This window comes from Pelophylax lessonae (genome assembly GCF_965119305.1).
Source record: "Pelophylax lessonae genome assembly, chromosome: 2".
In the NCBI taxonomy this organism is placed as follows: domain Eukaryota; kingdom Metazoa; phylum Chordata; class Amphibia; order Anura; family Ranidae; genus Pelophylax; species Pelophylax lessonae.
In genome coordinates this window covers 160,370,347-160,388,011 of record NC_138769.1, presented here as the reverse complement: position 1 = coordinate 160,388,011, position 17,665 = coordinate 160,370,347, and the positions used below count along the sequence as shown (strand labels likewise).

Here is a 17,665-nt window from a genome sequence, read left to right as displayed (position 1 = left end):
TGGCAAGCTGCAGCAGGATAGAGCTGAGCGCTGTCCCGAGGGATACCAGTGTTTAGGCGCTACGCAGTCGGGTATGAATGGCCAAAATGCAGGTCTTTTTTTCTGGCCTTTTGACCCTGTATGCATAGGGCCCTAAGCGCAGGTACCACTTGTTAGTGTCAGCCTGCCATTACACTTTGATTAAAACATGGGCTGTTGAAATTTAGAGAAACTTATTAATGGTCATAGCTTTTAAGTTGCTTTTTATATACATTATTTCTGGTCTTGATTTGTCCAAGCTTTTGGCTGATTATATGGTGGTATTGGCAGCCTGCCATGATTGTATTAGGCTACATGGATCAGTTTTTTTGGCCTGAATTTTTCCTAGCCAAGCCATTGGCTGGTTATCCATTTGGAGCTTCAAGTAGCACATTTAGCGTTTGCAATGAATGTACAGTTTCTTCTAAATGGATTTATTCTTGCCATTAATTACACAGAAGTATTTTCTTATGACAACCCCAGCAGCTAACTTGGTACAGCCTGGTGTGTACTATTTGATTTTGCTTTTCCGGACTTGCAGTAGCTTACTGCATGTTGAAGGAGTTAACGCTGCCAATAAGCCTTGCAATCCATGGGGACTTACAGAGAATGGGGGATTGTTGGCCCTAGCACACAAACTGCTTGCATGACATGCTGTTGGCCACAGTTTCGTTTACAAGGGACACGTTTGTGTGTGAGTGTGGGACATAAAGATGAAAGCACAGGGATCGAACAGGATCATCGTTTCAGAGCCAGTGACAGCCGCCTCTTTGGAGTATGCAGTTACAGAGAGGCAACAGGCATTAAAGTTCAGTGTTTAGCCTATATAGTAGTAACGCGACACCTGTTTGCCTCCTACCTCGTGTTGGTTAAGTTACTACTGATTAACTTGGCAACTGTGAGATCCTGCTGTGTGGCCCTCCTTTTTGTTTTGTGCTCTGCTCATCTCTCACCGACAGCAGCTGTATCTCAGCCATTAAGTCAGGAAGGGGATGAAGTAGAGAACAAATGTTTTTTTTTTTTTTTTTTTTTCCCTCCAGTTGTCCACTACTCTTAATTTTATGGAAGCTTTGTACCTCCCTTTTAACTACAATGAATGTTTGTCCTTGAGGTTTGCTTTATGAGCATTTAAAAAAAAAAAAAAAAAATTAGTAAGCTGTTAGGGTAATGCCTCCTGGCTCTGTTTTTTTTTTTTTTCCCCCTAAAGGCTAAACATTTCAGGCCTTTCATTTTTTTTCTTATTATTTTATCTGGTGATGTGTACAAGTGTTATGGGACGGTGATGGTAGATACTTGTGAGCATGGTCACCTTGTTGGTCTTCCCTGTGACATAAACTCTTACCATCTGTAGTACTGTAATGGAGAGGGACTCAACACACATGAAACATTCCCTGACATGTTCTAAATTTGCCTTTTCTGTTCATCCTCCGCTTGCTCTAAATCCTGTAAAAAAAAAAAATTGTAAATTTTTTTTTTTTTTTATTAGTGCGTTCTTACAAAGCGGCTAAAGGAAAAGCAGGCAAAGTTCGGACAGGTGTACGTGGGCGCCCACCGACCAAGAATCAACAATCCTTGCGACCGTCTCGACAGCAAGCTCCACCAGAAAATGAAGCGGATGTGGAGGAGGTGGTAAGTAACTTCCATGTCAGTTAATGTGCATAGAGGTACAAGCACTTTTTATTCCATTCTTTTTTTGAATCAAAAGGTATTTATTGAGAACGCAGAAAAATACATGGTACTTCAGACACAGCCAAAATAACATTTTCAATATGTACAAAGAATTACAGATCTCAGCCAATGAGTAAAAGTACTGTAACAGTCCATGGTCCACCGCAAACTGCAAGGCTCCACTTGTCTAGTCAGCATGGCAAAAGGGTAAAAACATTACAACGAAAAAGGCAAAGTCAGAAAGGAAAATAACAAAAGTAATCAGGTCCCCTCTCAACTATGGGATCTAAACAGAGAACCCTGTTAGTCTAGAGTAGTAGTCGGTCCAGGAGAACTCAACCACACTCCCCAAACTTTAAAAAACTTAGCCGTAGACCCTATATGCTGGTATATAGATTTCTCCATGCGGAGAGTGATGCCCAATTGTTCCAACCACATCTTATAAGTTGGAGGATCCTGGGCCACCCAGTGACGGGAGAAGGAGCAGACGAGCCTGAAACATGGCCCGTCCCGCTGCTTTGCGTAGGTATTTATCGGGCACGATGTGTTCTAATTTACCTAGGAGACACTGTCTGGGATCCTGGGGAATCCCCAATCCCAAGACCCTGTTGAAAGCGGAAAGCACCCTAGATCAATACCTGTGCAACTTCAGGCATCTCCACAGTAAGTGCACCAGGTCTCCCACCCCGCTCCTGCATCTACTGCACAGATCATCTGACCTAATGCCCATGGAGTGGAGTTTCAGTGGTGTGTGATGTACTCTAAGGAGAATGTATAGTTGAGACGCCTGGTGGGACACATAGAGAGCACAGACTCCAAGGCCTCCTCCCATTCCTCGCCAGGAATCTCCTACATCAGCGCCCCAGCTCTCGCACGCCCTACTGGGGTAAAGCTCCAGGTAAGCTCCCAGCAAGGAACCGTAACAACTGGAGATGAAGCCCTTGGAGGTAAAGTGCTGCATCAGGTAGAATACGGGAGTGGGAGACAACTAGGAATGCTTCAGGGAGGTTTGAGCCTGCACAGCATGCTGTAATTGCATATAATAAAACATTGACCCAGGGATGGAGAACCTAGTTTGCAGCTGGGAGAAGGACAATAGGGACCCATTAGCCAAGACTTGTTTAAGGTGAGTCACCCCATAGGTACGCCACCTAACTGCCTGGTCCAGCTTACATAGTTCATGATACGTACAATTATTCCAAACCGGGCTATACGTTGCAGTTGTCTGGCCTTGTCCCACACCTTTTGAAGCAGCCTATAAGTAGGGTATAGTTGGATTTGGAGAAAGTTGTGCCTCCAGACCTTCCGGTATCTCGCTGGCGCCAGTAAAGTGTTGCATAACCGCCAATGCAGAACCACCCTGCATCCCGGACATAGCACCCACCAGATGCTACAGCTGGGAGGCCAGGTAGTATATCCATGGGTTAGGAAGCGAAAGACCTCCCTCATCCCGGGGTTTCTATAATCGTTCTATTCTGATGCTGGCCGCCCTCCCCTTCCAAATGAGAGATCTAAACAGCGTGTTCTCTACACGGAATATTTTAAGTGTGATGACTACAGGGAAGTTATGTAGAAAATGCAACAGCTGGGGCATGAGGATTATCTTTAGAAGATTCACCCTGCCTGCCACAGACAACCATAGCTTGTTCCATATTTTGATCTTGTCCCTAAACTTCACCAGTAGTGGGGCTATGTTAAGATGGCAATATTGCAGCGGGTTCGCTGAGACCACCACACCCAAGTATCTAAAGGACACCACTGGGTCCGGGCAAAGTGATCCCAGAGAGGGGTCTGCCCTCCCATCCAACAGGAGGAGGGCCGACCTGGACCAGTTAATGGTAAGGCCAGAGAAGCACCCAAACTCGGTGATTGTGGCCATGACTGCACGCAAAGAGTTCCCCGTGTCACCCAGCGTCAGGAGCATATCATCTGCGTATAGCAGAATCTTCTCCTGGATGGGACCAAAATGAAAGACTATGGATTCTTGGGCCCGTATGTTAGCCCCGAGCGGCTCTATGGCTAAAGCAAACAATAGAAGGGACAATGGGCACCCCTGCCTCGTTCCCCTCCCCAAGCAAAAGGTACGGGAAATCCAACCGCCCTCCCTTTAAAAAAGCCCAGGGATGATGGTTGAGTCATCGCACCCACGATGTGAAAATTGGGCCAAACCCGAACTTAGCCATCACCGCCTATAAGTAGTCCCACTCCACACTATTAAAAGCCTTGTTGGCGTCGAACGACAACAAGGCTCGGTCTCCCCCATTGTCAGCCGGGGTTTGCATTGCAACAAACAACTGGTGGAGGTTGAGGACAGTGGACCTATTAGGCATGAAGCCTGCCTAGTCTTCATGGATAATATGCGTTATGCTTTTATTCAACCTCCTCGCCAGGACCTTTTTATACCATTCTTAAAAGCTGTGTTAAGTTTTTAAATGGAAAACATTTAAACTATTTTTAGCAAGTGAATCCAAACACCTACTGCATTTAAAATAAAGAGAAGGGTGCAGGAGTGATTAGAAACTGTACACTTAAATATAATAGAGGGGAATGTGCCCTAAGTTCATGTTTTAAGGATCTTTTCTATGTAGACAAATGAGCTAGTCAGGGTGTGCTTCATCTGCTTGCACCTTTACAGCCTATTCAGATTTTGTTTTGGCTTGAAACTCTTCATAATTTAAAGTACAGCTAAAGGCAAAACTTTTATTTTTTAGGTTTGGATAGTGCAAAGGTCACCTGCCATGTGCGCTTTTTTTTATTTATATTAATTTTCTTTATTTTTGCTGCCTTTGCTAGAAGGATTTGCCCTCTTTGTTCTGTTTACTGTTATTGAAAGTGAAAACTCAAAATTATGGGTTTTTCCCAGAAAAGAGAGGGTAATTCTTCTTACAGGGACACTAGTTCTACTGACCTGTAGGTCCCTAAAGGAATTCCCTTAATTTGCAGGGATTTCCATTTCTCCTCGCTTGTCTTGGCTATGGGGCGGGAAGTGAAGGGAAATCTCCCTAATGGCGTCAGGTGGCAAGAAAGTGACAGGATTTATGACCCTCCCTAACTCTATGCAAAATGGAAAAGTTTTGCCTATAGTTCTCTTTTAATACTTGGAGTAAAGTCTTTATGATTGTATTGCAAATGTCCTGCTTGAAAGTGCTGTTTATCTTAGGACTGTCACTTGATTTTGACCGACAAGACATTTCCATTAGTATGTGTGTGTGTATGTATATGTATATATCTGTATATGTATGTGTGTGTATATATATGTATATGTGTGTATATGTGTGTGTGTGTGTGTGTGTGTGTGTGTGTGTATATATATATATATTATATATAACACACACACAGTTGGGCAAAAAAGTATTTAGTCGGCCCCCAATTGTGCAAGTTCTCCCACTAAAGATGAGAGGCCTGTAATTTTCATCATAGGTATACTTCAACTATGAGAGACAAAATGGAAAAAAAAAAAATCCAGAAAATCATTGTCTGATTTTTAAAGAATTTGCAAATTATGGTGGAAAAATAAGTATTTGGTCAATAACAAAAGTTCATCTCAATACTTTTATATACCCTTTGTTGGCAGTGACGGAGGTCAAACGTTTTCTGTAAGTCTTCACAAGGTTTTCACACATTGTTGCTGGTATATTGGCCCATTTCTCCATGCAGATCTCCTCTAGAGCAGTGATGTTTCGGGGCTGTCGCTGGGCAACATAGACTTTCAACTCGCTCCAAAGGTTTTCTATGGGGTTGAGATCTGGAGACTGGCTAGGTCACTCCAGGACCTTGAAATGCTTCTTACGAAGCCACTCCTTCGTTGCCCGGGCGGTGTGTTTGGGATCATTGTCATGCTGAAAGACCCAGCCATGTTTTCATCTTCAATGCCCTTGCTGATGGAAGGAGGTTTCACTCAAAATCTCACAATACATGGCCCCATTCATTTTTTCCTTTGCACGGATCAGTCGTCCTGGTCCCTTTGCAGAAAAACAGCCACAAAGCTTGATGTTTCCACCACCATGCTTCACAGTAGGTATGGTGTTCTTTGGCTGCAACTCGGCATTCTTTCTCCTCCAAACACGACGAGTTGAGTTTTTACCAAAAAGTTCTACTTTGGTTTCATCTGACCATATGACATTCTCCCAATCCTCTTCTGGATCATCCAAATGCTCTTTAGCAAACTTCAGACGGGCCCAGACATGTACTGGCTTAAGCAGGGGGACACGTCTGGCACTGCAGGATTTGAGTCCCTGGCGGCGTGTTACTTTGGTCCCAGCTCTCTGCAGGTCATTCACTAGGTCCCCCCGTTTGGTTCTAGGATTTCTGCTCACCGTTCTTGTGATCATTTTGACCCCACAGGTCCCACCCCAAAATTGTAGACCTGCACCAGGCTGGGAAGACTGAATCTGCAATATGCAAGCAGCTTGGTGTGAAGAAATCAACTGTGGGAGCAATTATTTGAAAATGGAAGACATACAAGACGACTGATAACCTCCCTCGATCTGGGGCTCCACGCAAGATCTCACCCCGTGGGGTCAAAATGATCACAAAAATCCCAGAACCACACAAGGGGACATAGTGAATGACCTGCAGAGAGCTGGGCCAAAAGTATGTGTGTGTGTGTATATAGAATATTAATTTGAGCTTTGTGACATGGTGCATTATCCTGCTGTAAGGAGCCATCAGAAGATGGATACACTGTAGTCATAAAGGGATGAACATGGTCAGCAACAATACTTAGGTAGGCCGTGGGATATAAACGATGCTCAATTGGAACTAAGGGACCCAAAGTGTCAAGAAAATATCCCCCACACCATTCCACCACCACCACCAGCCTGAACCTTTGATACAAGGCAGGATAGAGCCATGCTTTCATGTTTACGCTTAATTCTGACTCTACTATCTGAATGTCGCAGCGGAAATCGAGACTCCTCAGAACAGGCAATGTTTTTCCATCTTCTATTTTCCAATTTTGGTGAGCCTGTTGCAGAATTGTAGCCTCAGCTTCCTGTTAGCTGACAAGAGTGGCATCCAGTGTGGTCTTCTGCTGCTGTAGCCCATCTGCTTCAAGGTTTGATGTATTGTGCGTTCAGAGATGATGATCTGCATACCTTGGTTGTAACAAGAGGTTATCTGAGTTACTGTTGCCCATTATCGAACTAGTCTGCCCATTCTTCTGACATCAGCAAGGCATTTTCTTCCACGCAATTTCCACTCACTGGATATTTTCTCTTTTTAGGACCATTCTCTGTAAACCCTAGAGATGGTTGTGTGTGTGAAAATCCCAGTAGATCAGCATTTTTTGAAATACTCAGACCAGCCTGTCTGCACCAACAACCATGCCACGTTCAAAGGCACTTAACCACATTTGGACCGAAGAATTTGCCCCCTTAATGACCCGGCCATTTTTTGCGAGTTACTTTAACGGACAATTGCGTGGTCGTGCGATGCTGTACCTAAATAAAATTTATGTTCCCCCCCCCCCCACAAATAGAGCTTTCTTTTGGTGGTATTTGATCACTTCTGCGGTTTTTTGGATTAATGGTTATAAACAAAAAGAGCGACAATTATGATGTGTGTGTGTGTGTATGTATATATATATATATATGTGTGTGTGTATAATATATATATATATATTGTGTAGGTGTGTGTATGTATATGTGTGTATGTGTGTATATATATATATATATATATATATATATATATATATATATATATATATATATATATATATATATATATACATTTTTTTTTTTCTTAGATTCTGCTATAGAACATTCCCAAAAAAAATTTAAATCAAAATTTAACATTTTAGGCCAATTTGTTTTCGGCTACGTATTGGTAAAAAAAAAAAAAATCACAATAAGCGTATTTTGATTGGATTGTGCAAAAGTTATCGTGTCTACCTAACTAGGGGAAAGATTTGTTCATTTTTTTTTTTTTTTTTTTTTTTACTAGTAATGGCGATCTGCTATCTTTAGCGGGACTGCGACATTGTGTTAGATCGGACAGATCTGACCGCTAACTGACATTTTTGACACTTTTGGGGGTACCAGTGACATTACTACAGTAATCAGTGCTACAAATATGCACTGTTACTGTAATAAGGACACTGGCAGGAAAGGGGTTAACAGTGGGTGATCCAAGGGGTTTAATGTAAGCCTGGGGGAGAGTTTCTAACTGTGTGGGGGTTGGGCTTTTGAAATGATCAGAGACCTATGATCCTATATAGAAGGATCATAGGCGCTCTGTGATCATTCCAGAGAATGGTCCCTGCCGAGTTGGGGCGGGAGCGCTCGCCCCCTAGCTGCAGGTACGCGACCGGCGTAGAACTAGGTCTGTTCACGCAGGAGGACCAGCCTGCCGCAGTAAATCTGCGGCGGGCGGTCCGTAAGTGGTTAAATTCTCTCTTCCCCCATTTTGATGCTCGCTTTGAACTTCAGCAAGTAGTCTTCACCTTGTCTAGATGTCTAAATGCATTGAGTTGCTGCCACTTGATTGGCTGGCTAGCAATTTGTGTTGCCAAGCAATTGAACTGGTATACCTAATAGTGTGTGTATATATTTATATATTCTGTGTAATGTACATCTCTATATAAAAATATATTTTACAGATGTATGTTTGGAGTTACTAACGATTATAGAGGTCAGTCTCAAGCATTTAATCTTCATAAACAAGTTAGCAATTGCAGCTCCCATTATCCTTTCCTGAGGTTTCCTTTTTAAGGTTTATATCCATTAATTTGGTCATCTTTTTCTAGATACGTCGGAGTAAGCCAACTTCTCGGCGTCAAAACCAGGAGCTCCAAAAGTGTGAAGATATTTTATGTAAACTCATAAAGTACCGTTTTAGCTGGCCTTTCAGGTAAGTGTACGAACTTTAATTTGGTCATTAAAAAAAAAAAAAAAAACAGAAGGGGAGGCTCCACATGCTGAGGAGTTGTATGAAACTGCTCTTTAGTAATTTTTTTTATATTTCCATCTGAGTCACAGAAAAGCTGGAGGGGGCTGGATGAGGAAGGAGAGCGCAGAGATTATGTATTCAAAGGAGAAATGTGCAGGCAAGCAGTGGTGTCTGCTTGTCTGTCTCCAGGAAGTGAACAGGCCAGGCAGCAGCTTCAGCAGCCCACAGTGGAAAAGGCTGCAGCCAGACTTGGTGGAGGAAGATTTCTGCAGCATATTTGGGAAGAACAGAATAACAAATATATATAAAATATGCAAAATGGTTGGAGGGGAAGCTTTAGAATTGCAAAGATGTTTTTTTTTCAAATTATATGAGCAGATTGTAGTAGTTCTTTAACCACTTCTGGACTGGAATTATTTGCCCCCTTAATAACCAGGCCATTTTTTGCGACTCAGCACTGCGTTACTTTAACTGACAACTGTGCGGTCGTGCGACGCTGTACCCAAATAAAATTGATGTCACCCCCCCCCCCCCCCCCCCCCCCACAAATGGTGCTTTCTTTTGGTGGTATTTTATCACCTTTGGTTTTTTGATTATGCGCTATAAACAAAAAAGAGCGACAAATTTGGAAAAAAAGGCAGTATTTTTCACTTTCTGCTATATAACATTCCCAAAAAAAATTAATCAAATTTTTTTTCATTTTTTTTCATTTTTTTTTTTTTTTGGGGCCAATTTGTATTTTGCCACATATTTTTGGTAAAAAGTGTATTTTGAATGGTTTGCGCAAAAGCTATCGCTTCTACAAACTAGGGAAAAGATTTAGTCACTTTATTTTTATTAGTAATGGCGGCGCTCTGCGATTTTTGTGGGACTGCGACATTGCAGCGGACAGATCGGACCCCTGGCACTTTTAACACTTTGAGGGGACCAGTGACATTATTACAGTAATCAGTGCTAAAAAAAATATGCACTGTTACTGTAATGACACTGGCAGGGAAGGGGTTAATACCAGGGGCTATCAAAGGGTTAAATGTGTACCTAGGGGGTGATTCTAACGGTGTGGGGGCCAGACTTTGTGTATGGAAACAGGGCTCCTGTGTTCCAAAATAACAGGAACACAGGAGCCCTGTTTCAATCGGTGACAGATGAGCAGTGTGCCGTCACGTGTTTACAAGTGCACACCGCCTTCTGTCAGTCCCTGTAGTGATGTAGTGACCTGGCGGCTATCGCGGCCTTCAGGCTTGTTACTTAGCTGCAGGGTTGGAGAGCGGCGGGGCGCGCCCGAGACCCGCTCGCAGCGGCGCGTGCCTGAGACCCGCTCCCACGAGTCGATGTACCCATACATCAATTTGCACAGGAGAGCCAGCCGGCTGCAGTATATCTGCGGCGGCTGGTCTTTAAGTGGTTAAAGTGATACTAAACACACTTTAATTGACATTGTCCATTCTATATCTATATGTGGATGATGGCACTAAACATTTTCATTTAAAAAAAAAATTTTCTCTATCGTTCATTGACAGACTCGGCTCCATATTATTCTTGACCATTGGGTTATGCTGCCTCCTACAGGAGTATGACACTAGGCAGGAAAAATCTTTACTGTGCCTATGGGGCAGTCCCTGCAGGTATACACATTCGCACGGTAGTGGCGTCCCTACACCAAGGAGACTTTTTGGCCTCCAATATCAAGGGCGAATATCTCTTATTTACGATGGACACCAGCGTTTTCTTTGCTGTAGGAGAGGAGCATTATCAATTTGTGGGGTTATCCTTTTTTCTCGCCTCCGACCCCCCAGGGTCTTCACCAAAGTGTTGGCTCCGGTATTGGCATTACTGCGACAACTGGGGATTGCGGTACTGGGGTACCTGGGCGATCTCCTCTTAAGAGCAGACTCGCATTCAGTCCTGTTGGGCGTCTTGACAAATCATTGTACGGACTCTGCAAGAGTTTGGTTGGAACATCAATTTAAAACGGGATTATCTGGGCCTCACTTGGGACTCTGCTTTGGCGAGGGTTACCCCCACGGAAAAGCTGCATAAGTTGCAGGGGTTTTTTGTTTGCTGTTATCCAGCAATCTGGCCTCTCTGTGGACTTGCCTTGGGCCTGATGGTGTTGACCTTCGAGGCGGTTCCGTTTGCTCAGTTCCACACGGGACCCAACAAAGGTAAGTTCTTGTGAAATGGAACAAAGATCCAAAAACCTTGGGCATGATGATTCGGTTGAATCACAACACTGCTTTTCTATAGTGGCTTCGCTTGTTGGCCCTACACAAGTCCTTCCTCCCATTGTATTGGACTGTGGAAACCACGGATGCCAGCCTGTCTTGCTGGGGAAGCTGTGTCTCCCAGGGTTACTTTTATTCAAGGGGTTCGCCATATGGCTCCTCCGAGGTGATGCCGTTAACTTCCGTGAGATCTTAACTTGGTACTGTCCTTCAAAAAACTCCCTTTGAGAACTTTGGAGAGATTCCTCTGCTTACTGTCACGGAAGGTAGCCTTTGGGTGGCTATTACCTCTGCTCGCAGAGTATCTGAATTGGCAGCGCTATCCTGCCTGTTTCCTTCTCTGGTGATCCACAGAGATAAGGTAGGTACTTCGACCTAATCAGTAGTTTCTTCCTATGGTGGTTTCGGATTTCCATTTGGATGAAGACATTGTGCCGCCTTTACTCTGGCCTAAGCATCACAAGGAAATTGCCTTGCATCCTTTGGATGTGGTGTGGGCAATTAGGGTTTACCTGGCGGCTACTGAATCTTTCAGGAATTAAGACTGTCCTCATGGAAGGACCTTGAAAGGGATTGGCTGCATCTGCCGCGACCATGTCCAGATGAATCAGGCAGACGGTGGTGCAGACTTATTCACTGAATGGTCAGGTTTTATCTTTCCCTGTGAAGGCTCATTCTACTAGGGCCCTGAGTGCCTCTTGTCTTTTTGCCATTAGACGTCAGTAATGCAAGTTTGCAAGGCGGCAACTTGGTCGTCTGTGCCACACATTCACAGAATTCTAGAGCGTAGATGTGTTGGCATCTTCGGATGCTTCTTTTGGCCGCAAGGTTTTGCAGGCTGCTGTGTAAAAGAGAAAATAGTCTCATTAAGGGTGTATGTTTGTTTTTTTCTAGGCGAGCTCCAGTTGTTCCTGGTTGAGCTCCATAGTCACTGGTTGGCTAAGTTTAACCTTTTTGGGAGTTGCGTTCTTTTCTGCGTTTTCCTACCCCTCATGCAAATACCGCTTTGGGACGTCCCAATGGTCAAGTATATGGGGCTGCATCTGTCAATGAACAATAGAGAACTGGATTTTTGACTTGCCGTAAAATCCTTTTCTCTGAATTTCATTGACAGATGCAGAACTCGTCCCTCTGAGTAGGATGGGGTTTTTTCTTCTAAACACTGCTTGCAAAAAAAACTGAATCCTATAGCCGAGTGAGTGGGTGTATGCCTGCAGGGATTGTCCCATAGATGTGGTAAAGATTTTCCCTGCCTATGGTTCTACTCCTGGAGGGGGCAGCATAACCTAATGGTCTAGAAGAATATGGAGCTGCATCTGTCAATGAACTTCAGAGAAAAGGATTTTACAGTAAGTCAAAAATCCAGTTTTTCCTACTTGATACAGATGTCACATCACCCAGATCTTTCCCAGCCTTTCTGCAGGGAAACCTAAGCAGAAGGAGCTTCTAGTCCTCTGCTGCTGGTCACGTCTAAAGAAAAAAAAATACAGCCTTTGGAATACAGAGTAAAAATAATATCCATAAACAGTTTTGTTATACCAATATATATTTGAAATCTTTATTATTTTTGGTAATAACATGGTGTAGGCAGATTTCTGCCAGTCACAGGCTGTCGCACCTCTCCAGCCTGTCTTAAAATAACGGAGGAGAAGCCTCCATTCATTTACACGTATTATCCCATGCCCATTGTGTTTCACAAGTGTGTGGGCTGTCATTTACCACTTGATATACGCCCACATGGGCTGCTCAGATGTGATCAAGGAGAAAATGCTCAGCATAGAAACTCACTGAAAACTGACTGCACTAGTTGCCCCCAGTGCTCTTCTAAATTCCTAGCTGAATTGGGGACATGGACAGAAGGAGGAAATACAGGGCAGCAGGATTTTTGCAGAATACACCACTTATTGATTGTGGGTTTAGTGACATATGTCGACTTTGTTTCTTGGTTGTTGTATAGCAGACCAGATCTAGCTCAAATCAAGACTGCTTGCACACATTGACTTCCATATAACCTCTTCATTGGCTTAATATTTCTTGCTTTTCAGGGAGCCTGTCAATACGGATGAGGATGAAAACTACTTGAAAGTGGTAACAACCCCTATGGACTTCCAGACCATGCAAAGCAAGTGTTCCTGTGGCAACTATCAGACAGTTCAGGAGTTCGTAAATGACCTGAAGCTTGTATTTGGAAATGCTGAGCTGTACTACGAACCAGAATCCCAGCAACTATCCTGTTTAGAGAAAACAGAGCAGTGTGCACGGGATCTCCTCATCAAACACCTTCCAGGACACGTGTACCAGAGAAGACATCGTAAGCGCCAGGCCCCCGAACCAGAATCGGAAAGCAATGGCCGGGGACGCAAACGAAAGAAATTAGGACATGAATAAAAAGAAGGGAGGATGGGAGACAGGGGTTTGAGAGAGGGTCATGGGGATAGAACTGGAAGTTTACCCTTATTTTTAGAGACCAAACATGCTTTATCAGGATTATATCAATCTTGACTGAGAGGCCCCTAAATATTTGGACGTGTGGCTGTTTGTTTTTTTTTTTTTTTTCCTCTCGCCTTCCCAATTCCGTTTTTTTTTTTTTTTTCCAATTTGGATGTGTGCTGCAGCCCTTGATTAGTGTAGTATTTATTAAAATAGTGCTATCCTACTACACTCAACTGCTGCTGCCCAATGATTTAGTGGTGGTAATGCTGCGCACACTCCTGTCAAGGCACTTAATGGTGTTCAGCCAGGGGAGGACTTAAAAAGTGACATTCAGTGTTGTGGATTCTACATGAAGTGACCTCTGAAACTCCTGCACCACTGGCAGAGTTTATAACGTCCACTCTCCAGGACTTAGAAAGAATTATGTTTTAAGGGATGTCAGAAATCCCGTACCCTACTGTGTTTAGAAGATATATTTCAATTGCTCCTTTAAATGTGCCCCAAATGCGTAAACCCAACAGGGAGGTACCTCTGAAGCTGGAATAAAACCTTAAGGAAAAAAAAAAACTCACCAGCACCTCCAACTTTGCCTGCCTCTATACAAATGCTACCAGCAAGGACTGACAGAATGGAAGATGACCTATGATCCCCCTCCCTCAAAGAAGGATTTTCCTTTTAATTTTTAAAATCTTCCTCTCTGCCGACACAGGTATCCAACCGTCACTTTTTTGTGCATTTTTTTTGTACTGACTTTTTCCCTTTTTCTAGGTATTAAATGTTTGCTTGTGATCTTGTATAAAGGGAGACTTTGTCTGGGTTTGGCACATGTACAGTACAATTTATATGAAACAAGTGTTTGCCTTTATTATTATTAAAACAGAAGAAATCACACAGCTTGTCTTTTTTAATATTGCTGATTTTCTTGTTTTTAAAACGAACAATCAGCATATCTGTGCAAAAGCAGTTCAGTAGTCCTAGATTTAGACATGTCTCACTAATGCTGGGAAGCAAGTGAGGTTGTCACTGTGAACAAGCCAAAAATAAAACACTCAAAGTAAAAAGCTCCCTCAAAATAGGCAGTGTCAGCTGTGTTAAACTCTCTTAAAGTGCTGCCTGAGGTACCACTTTTTGCCTATTGCCTTTTCAGTTAGAAGAGTCCTTTCCGTGGAACCTTCTGCACTGGTTTTCCTTTTAACTACTTACCAACCACACTTTAGACCAGACGTCCTTTTTGTCCTAAGCAAAATACCAAAATACCCTTTAAAAAAAAAAAAAAAAAAATACAAAACCCCATATGTGTTCCCCCCCAGCCAATGATTTTCTTAAAGATTAGTGGTCCGAGCGGTGGTTTTGCCACTGGATCACCTTTAGAAGCAGCGAGAGGGCCCCCCCACCTGCTTACCTGGGTCATTGGTAGCCCCGAGAACCAATCCGGCGGATGGTAACAGAGGAGCGGAGGCCATCTTTCCTCCACTCATCTGACGCCACACACATATACATACACACTTTTTATGTAATATATATATATATATATATATATATATATATATATATATATATATATATATATATACACAGTACAGACCAAAAGTTTGGACCCACCTTCTCATTCAAAGGGTTTTCTTTATTTTCATGACTATGAAAATTGTAGATTCACACTGAAGGCATCAAAACTATGAATTGACACATGTGGAATTATATACATAACAAAAAAGTGTGAAACAACTGAAAATGTCATATTCTAGGTTCTTCAAAGTAGCCACCTTTTGCTTTGATTACTGCTTTGCACACTCTTGGCATTCTCTTGATGAGCTTCAAGAGGTCGTCACCTGAAATGGTCTTCCAACAGTCTTGAAGGAGTTGCCAGTAGGGATGCACCGAAATGAAATTCTTGGCCGAAGCCGAATAATAATGAAATGCTTGGCCGATTTGCCAATTTTTAGGGTGCACGCTGATGGGCACATTTTATGTTGGGGGGCACTCTGATGGGCAAAACAAAACATTTAAATCAGCGTTGCTCTTAACATAAAATATGCCCATTAGTGTGCCCCTTAACATAAAATGTCAAGGGAGCACTCTGTTGGGCACATTTTTTTTCTTTTTTTTTTTAAGGGGCACTTTATAGGGCACTCTAATGAGCATGGCAAGTGGCAACATATGGCAAAATATGCCAGTCTGCACACTAATGCTTGTGCAGCTACCGTATTCTCCCCCGAATGTGCTCCACATACCTGAACTGCAGCCAGGTCGGAGCCAAAAGCCGCGAACAGGGGGGCGGGGCGTGCACAGTGTCACGCTCGCTGGACCGAGTGTGAAGGAGCCGCAGTCAGGAGCAGGGGGCGGGACGCAGGCGTGACGTCACACCCCCTACTCGCGGCCGGACAGGACACCGGCGGTGTGTGAGCCGGGAGCCGCAATGAGGAAGGGGACTGAAGGACTCCTAGGTAGCGGGCTCGCGGTCCGGGCGGAAGCATCGCGCGGGCCGCCATTTAGTGACCGCCGCTGACATTGTTCGGCACAAATTTATTTGGCCTTTTTACTTATTTGGCCGAACACCGAAAGTGCTATTTTTTTTATTTTCGGCAGAATAATGTTCGGCCGCCGAACATTCGGTGCATCCCTAGTTCCCAGAGATGCTTAGTACTTGTTGGCCCCTTTGCCTTCACTCTGTGGTCCAGCTCAACCCAAACCATCTCGATTGGGTTCAGGTCTGGTGACTGTGGAGGCCAGGTCATCTGGCGCAGCACCCCATAACTCTCCTTGGTCAAATAGCCCTTACACAGCCTGGAGGTGTTTGGGGTCATTGTCCTGTTGAAAAATAAATGACCCAACTAAACGCAAACCGGATGTAATAGCATGCCGCTGCAAGATGCTGTGGTAGCCATGCTGGTTCAGTATGCCTTCAATTTTGAATAAATCCCCAACAGTGTCACCAGCAAAGCACCCCCACACCAACACACATCCTCCTCCATGCTTCACGGTGGGAACCAGGCATGTAGAGCCCATCCGTTCACCTTTTCTGCGTCGCACAAAGACACGGTGGTTGGAACCAAAGATCTCAAATTTGGACTCATCAGACCAAAGCACAGATTTCCACTGGTCTAATGTCCATTCCTTGTGTTCTTTAGCCCAAACAAGTCTCTTCTGCCACTCGTTTTCCTGTACTTAGCTGCTTTTTTCTTGCTAGAATACAAATTCTAACCAGGGCCGTCTTTATTCTTGATTGGACCCTGGGCAAAAATTTTCTTGGGCCCTCTTGAATCCACTCAACTATTTAAGGGCTTAAGGGGAAGCTGCTTTTGGCCCCACAACAATGACTAGACCCGGGGCAGCTGCCCCTTTTGCCCTGTGTTAGACAGCCCTGATTCTAACAGTCTATTCAGTAGGACTATCAGCTGTATGTCCACCTGACTTCTGCACAACACAACTGATGGTCCCAAACCCATTTATAAGGCAAGAGATCACACTTATTAAACCTGACCGGGCACACCTGTGAAGTGAAAACTCTTTGAATGAGAAGGTGGGTCCAAACTTTTGGTCTGTACTGTGTGTATGTATGTATGTGTATATATATATATATATATATATATATATATATATATATATATATATATATATTCATATTCTGATGCTTTACATTCCTATTGACCCCAGATCTCTCCATAAAGATATGCAAGTGGTTATTTTGATCATAAGGGATGTTTACATTCCTTGTGATTCAGATAAATATGATTAAAAAAAAGTTTAAAGGGAAATTGTAAAAAATGAATAAAATGTTTACGCTCAATGGTAAACTCATACATATGTAAACTGTGTTCAAACCACACATTGCAAAGTATTACTGCAGAACAATAATTCTAACACTACATCTCCTCCCAACTCTAAACTGGTAACCTGTAGAAATTTTTAAAGCGTCGCCTATAGAGATTTTTAAGTACGGTAGTTTGCCGCCATTCTACTAGTGTGCACAATTTTAACTAGTTCCCATCCGCGCTACAGCCTATATACGGCTGCAGCGCGGACTCGAATTTTCGGGAAGCCGTTTTTAAACGGCCTCCCAGTGACACGCCCCCCGCGCGCTCCCGCTCCCACTGATCACCAGTGCCCTGATTACTAAAAGGTAGAAAACATACACAGTGCCCCCCCATCAGTGCCCGCCATCAGTGTCCCCAATCAGTGCCCATAGTGCTGCCAGTCAGTGCCTGCTCATCTAGGCACTGATAAGCACTGACTGGCAGCACTATGGGCACTTAGTGTGGGCACTGATGGTGCTGCCCATCAGTGCCATCCGCCAGTGCCGCCCGCCAGTGCCGCCTCTCAGTGCTCATCAGTGCCGCCTATCAGTGCCACCTATCAATGCCGCCTATCAGTGCTCATCATTGCGGCATATTAGTACCTCCTCATCAGTGCCCATAAGTGCCACCTCATCAGTG

At 43.7% G+C, this 17,665-nt stretch overlaps 1 protein-coding gene across 1 annotated transcript in view; it reads left to right on the top strand.

The window, feature by feature from the left end:
* BAZ1B (bromodomain adjacent to zinc finger domain 1B) overlaps positions 1–13,799 on the top strand; it is a 143,758-nt gene extending 129,959 nt beyond the window's left edge. Inside the window, exons 17-19 of the mRNA XM_082244972.1 lie at positions 1,505–1,647; positions 8,432–8,535; positions 12,845–13,799. Of these exons, the coding sequence (XP_082101098.1) occupies positions 1,505–1,647; positions 8,432–8,535; positions 12,845–13,187 (590 nt within the window). The 3' untranslated portion in view covers positions 13,188–13,799. The remainder of the gene's footprint in view (positions 1–1,504; positions 1,648–8,431; positions 8,536–12,844) is intronic.
* Positions 13,800–17,665: the final 3,866 nt, after the last annotated feature.